This window comes from Mus caroli, chromosome 6 (genome assembly GCF_900094665.2).
Source record: "Mus caroli chromosome 6, CAROLI_EIJ_v1.1, whole genome shotgun sequence".
Taxonomy (NCBI): domain Eukaryota; kingdom Metazoa; phylum Chordata; class Mammalia; order Rodentia; family Muridae; genus Mus; species Mus caroli.
In genome coordinates this window covers 93,196,389-93,202,085 of record NC_034575.1, presented here as the reverse complement: position 1 = coordinate 93,202,085, position 5,697 = coordinate 93,196,389, and the positions used below count along the sequence as shown (strand labels likewise).

General features: G+C 42.7%; 1 protein-coding gene across 1 annotated transcript in view; it reads left to right on the top strand.

Annotated features, from left to right (window-relative positions):
- Nucleotides 1-4,666: 4,666 nt before the first annotated feature.
- The window catches only part of Lmod3 (leiomodin 3), a 15,721-nt gene continuing 14,690 nt past the window's right edge, over nt 4,667-5,697 (top strand). Inside the window, exon 1 of the mRNA XM_021164138.2 lies at nt 4,667-5,243. Within this exon, the coding sequence (XP_021019797.1) occupies nt 4,950-5,243 (294 nt within the window). The 5' untranslated portion in view covers nt 4,667-4,949. The remainder of the gene's footprint in view (nt 5,244-5,697) is intronic.

Genomic DNA, 5,697 nt, shown 5'->3' with positions numbered 1-5,697 from the left:
GGGATTGATGGGAATTGCACAGGAGGAAAGCATTGTAGTCCAGATCCTGCAGGAGCCTAGGACTACGCATGCATGCACACATGCATATACACACACATGCACACACACATGNATGTACATGTGAGAGCTTCAGGTTGATCAAAAGCCAGGAATCCTATACCCTCCTGTCACAGAAGAATCATCACATTTCCAAGTACAGATGTTCGTCTTGTGGAAGGCCGTCCGTGTGTCTGATGGCTGTTCCTCTACTGATACGTTTCCCTTCAGCTTCCATAGCCAAGTGTCCATTTCTTGTGCAGCTTCCCAGAGTTACTAAATCCATTTTGAGTAAATATGTGTGGGTAAATTATTATCTTTCATACAAATGTGTATTATGAATATTAATCTCTTACAGAGATAAGCCACCACGTATCTAACCTTTTCCCCTAATTTATTTAAAAATTATTAGTTCATCTCAGATGTAGAGAATAGACAGCAAGTGGTTTTCCTTGGTGCGGTTTCTCCTCCCTTACTCCCTATTCCAGTTTCTTTCCCTCCCTGCCCCCTCCTACTCCTCTCCCCCACCCCTCCCTCAATCTCTCCGTCTTCCATTAAACTTAGATGTACTCCTCTAAGGGGAAGGGGAAGTAGAGTGGGGATGTGGGGATGGGGGTGGCAGTACAGGACATACAGCAAAATGCTGCAGTCACTAAAGGTCAGAGCTCTAGGTGGGAACACTATGGGGTTTTAAAGCTTAATTTTTGGCTGACACAGTGAAAGGCCCAAGACCTCCAACACCTCCAAAATGCTACATTCCTTCGTTATTAAGGACAATCTGGGTTTTGTTTTTGTTTTTTGTTTGTTTGTTTTTTGGTTTTGTTTGTTTGTTTGTTTGTTTGTTGGTTGGTTTTTCAAGACAGGGTTTCTCGGTGTAACCCTGGCTGTCCTGGAACTCACTCTGTAGACCAGGCTGGCCTTGAACTCAGAAACCCACCTGCCTCTGCCTCACAAGTGCTAGGATTAAAGGCGTGTGCCACCACTGCCCGGCTATTTTTTGTTTGTTTGGTTGGTTGGTTTGGTTTGTTTTTTGTTTGTTTGTTTGTTTGTTTGNTTGCTTGCTTTTTGGACAATCTGAAGGCAAGTGTCTCCACTCATTGGTCCAATGTGCTTCCTGAGCAGTAGCCAAAGTGGCCTTCTGAAAGCATAAACCGTAGTATGCTCCATGTAAAACCCTCTGCTGGTTCCCAATGATGCTTAGAATGAACAACAGAGCCCTGGATGTAAAGACACACCCTGCCTAACCCTGCCTTCCTCCCTGCCCCAAATCCTCCATGCCCAACAATGTCCAGTCATGTGAGGTTTAGGTCACCTCACATTCCAAGATCCGTCATGCCTGACTTTGCATGTGCCATTCCCATGCATTTCCTAGGTCTATGCTTATCAGATTCCCCTTCCCAGGNGGAATCAGTCTCCACTGTTGTTCTCTAGCATATAGAATCCATCTTCCTTAGCATTTCCTGCAACCAAAAATGGTTGCTGTCATCTCCCGCACTAGAATATAATGACTTTCTCTGCCTCGATTTCTACCACATTCCTAGCTACCTAACATAGTGCATGGCACAAAGCAGGCCCTCACCAAACATTGTGTCTTGAGCTACGTAAGCCTGGCCTGTCAGATGAGTGCTTGGCCCTTGCCCTGGGATTCCCAGGCCCAGGGCAGTGTCAATCATTTCTGGTTGCATTGAAAAGTAATGGGAGAAGAATGAGCAGAGTCTTTGAGGCATTGGGCTGTTCTAGATTTACACATCAGGATCACCAGAGGATGTCCCCGTCCCCGCAAAAGCACAGATTCCAAGACCTCATTTTGAGAATTCCNATTCAGCAGCTTCTAGCAGGGAGTCGATTTCCTTTCTTCCACTAGACTCCAATCCAGAGACAGTTGATCTGTGACCTGTTGGGCCATGCAGGTGACATACCTACAGGTAGCTGTTTGCTCTTGTGGTCATGTTGGATGCTGAGGTGGCAAGCTGCTGAGGTGACCACTGTAATGCACTATGAAGAGCAAACACAGCTAACCCATCTCAGTGTTCAACTAATCAGACCTGTGAAGATGCCCTGTCTGCCGGCAGGAGGGTAAGGTGCTCTGGGAAGCAGCTGAGAGAGATTTAGTCACTTCCCACTCATGAGAGATGCCGTCAGAGGAATCAGGGCTCCTTGTAGCAATGATCTTCAATCAGCTTGGTCATCAGAGGCACATGAAAACCAGTGGCATACCTCAGGACCAAGTGATAATCTGAAAGAATTCAAATTGTCTTTCTCGGGAGGGTTCCATATCTACATTTCACTGCTAAGCTTTTATGTTCTTCATAGGCAATTGCATCTAAAAGATGCTAGGCTGCTTTCTGTAAAATTGCCAAGATTTTAAAAGCCTCTTGTTTGTGGCTGTTAATATAATGTTTTCTTTTACGGAAGCATTTTTTTTTAATGCAGGGTCAAAAAATATGAAAAACTAAATTCATTTCATGTAAATGCCTAAGNGGTCCTCTTAATGTTATCCCATGGTAAATTATATACATATATGTTACTATGCCTCTTACATATATATGTGTTTATATGAATACATACATATATACATATGCAGGTATGTTGTGGTGGTTTGAATATGCTTGGCCCATGGGAAGTGCCACTATTAGGTGTGGCCTTGTTGTTGTTCTATATTTTATACTTTGTTCTTGTTTTTCCTTAACTGTTTCTGTGGCTGATGCTGAAATATGACACACTGTGTTGTTTGAGGGGATGAAGCCCTGTTTGTACTTCTGAGAAATGAAAACAGTTTAGATATGTAACAATTAGGATTGGTTATATGAACTATGCACTTTATCAATTATAGCTCTTTACAGAGAGATCTTAAAAATTATGTGGTTCTAGAATATATAATTGCCTCAAAAGTAATCTGATTTGGTCAAGGAGAAAACAGAGAGCAGACTGGATATGGGTGGGGCTTGCCTGTAATCATGACACATGGCTGTCAGAGGCGTGAGAATAGCTACAAGTTCAAGACCAGCCATACCACGACGTGTGTTCCAAAGCTACGTAACAAAACTCTATGTCAAAAACAAACAATAAACCAAAGAGCACAGGGCTAGGGGCGCAGCCAAGGGCAGAGCTGACTTCCAAGGTCAAATTGCCAAAGGCTATAAAGATGGCATGTTGATCCAGAGTTCCTATTTCTAAAGAAATGACTGAGACAANCCAGAGCGTTCATTGCAGTTGCTCTCAACAGGGAAATAAAGTGAAAAATTCACACTCTCTCTTGCTCTGTATTTTATGTTCCTATTTGTACAAAAATATCTAAATTTCTGAGTAAAGAGTTGCAAAACTCAGAATTTGACAATAGTTAGCCTATGGTGACACANGCCTTTAATTCCAGCATTTGGGAGGCAGAAGCAGGCAGATCTCTGGGTTCAAGTCCAGCCTGGTCTACAGAGTGAGTTCCAGGACAGCCAGGGCTACACAGAAGGACTCTTGTCTCTGGAAAAAATATAAAAATATAATGTATATGAAATATATAAATACATAATGGTGAAGCCTTTCCCCAGCCCAGCCCTCCAACCTATGCCCTTCCCTAAAGTCACGTGAAATGTTTTGTTTCTTATTTATTATTCAATAATCTATCTCACTGATATTTTTATATTTATCTATTTGGGTTGTGTTGGAGACAGGGTCTCTCTATGTAGCCCTTTTTGTCCTGGAACTTGCTATGTAAACCAGGCTGAACTTGAACTCACAGAGATCTGCCTGCCTCTGCCTCCTGAGTACAAGTACAGAGACTAAAGGCATCCAGAACCTGACCCGGCTCTTATTTTTATTTACGTACATTTGTTTAATTTACTGTCTCAAGACTATGTCATGAGACAGTAAGTTAAACTGTCATGCACACTGTTTTAGAGTTTTGTGTAGCCAGTTAATATATCCAATTGTGCTTTCATCTTGGTGGGAGTGTATCTGAGGGATATACCTCAAAAGGTAGGGTTGTTGGGTCAACATAAATGTATGTTAGTAATTTGAAAAAAAATTAGTGTACCTCCCCGACAGGTTACAAAGAAATTCTTTTCCCGTCCCTTTTCTCCCAATATTTCAACAGTATGATTACAAAAATTCTCTTCAGAGCCATCTTATGTAGCTAGGTTTGATAAACACTAAAGACATAAATGGTTTTAAACCCCTTACATGGCCCCTCTCCCTTACATGGAAATTCAGGGCCTTGTTATCCCCATCTGTCAGGTCACAGGATCTAGGTGCAGATAAGAGCAGCTTGCACCGGTTCACTTACACAGGGGTGAATACCATAGCAAGACCTGAGCTGTTCCCTTCAGAGGCACGGCTTCCAGAGCCTGCTGGAAAGAACAGGCAAAGCCCAGCTCACTGGCCACCTTCAGGGGACGACGCTTCTATTCCAGGAGAAACTGCATTTGCTGGCTGGATTTTCATTCTGATGTTTTGTGAGTTGTTTAAATAAGCAGCGGCAGCCCCCCTCCCCCGGAGATCTACAGCATGGGGTGTGGGCTGCGTGGGGTGGGAGGGCTTTAGAAAAGAATGTGTTTATTTCTGCAGAGATTCCATAGCCTGGCTACTCGCTGTCCGGCCCAGCAGCTGTACTGAAATGTCAGATGGATTTGTCCAGATGACTCAAGTTGCCAAAAAGGGACTCATGTAGTAGTTCCACAACTAGACGCTGCCCAGAAAACCTTGCTTAATATAGATCCCACATGAGCTGAGCTATAGTCAATCCCAGCAGCTCAACCAACACCATTGAGTGAGAAAATCTCTCAAGGGTGGATTGGCCTAAGATATTTGTTAATTAGAAGACACTGAGGTGTTTGCATACTGATTCCTTCTTTTTAAAAATATCATATTGGATTATTTCTTCTTTTCTGGTGATCTAGAAACAGATAGAAAAAAAGTAAACTATGTCGGGGCACAGCAGGAATTCGGAGNAAGAAGACACCTTTAGTGAGGAGCTTGATGAAGACGAACTCCTAGCCAACTTATCCCCTGAAGAGCTGAAGGAACTGCAGTCAGAGATGGAAGTCATGGCCCCTGACCCCCACCTTCCTGTGGGGATGATCCAAAAGGATCAAACAGACAAGGCACCCACAGGAAACTTCGACCATAAGTCTCTTGTTGATTACATGTATTTGCAAAAGGCGTCTAGACGCATGCTGGAAGATGAACGAGTTCCTGTCAGTTTTGTGCAGTCTGAGGTAACCAGGGATCTGTGTGGGACACAAATGGCTGCTGGGACTGGGCTGGCAGGGTAGTGTTTTGCAATTGTGATTTCTCAAAACTGAATGAAATGTGTGATTCTCTTTTGGATTTTGCCACACCTAAATTAAATTATAATATTAAGTTCTATCCCAGGCTGTAACTTTCTGAAAAAATAGTATAATTGCAAGGTAGGGGGGAGAAGGTGATAACCTCTTGTCAGTGTTTCTCTTTCAACATTGGCACCAGGGTCTCTGTGTGGAGTTGGTGGTCTGTAGCCATGAATGATATGTAATGGTTTAACTCAGAAACAGCTCTTCTGTCTTTTTTTTTTTTTTTTTTTTTTTTTCTCCTTTTTTTTTTTTTTTTTGGCTTCTCCTTTTGAGAAGCTTGTCCAAATTCTACTCCACATTTCTTCAGACTACTTATGCATATACGATATTTTACATATAA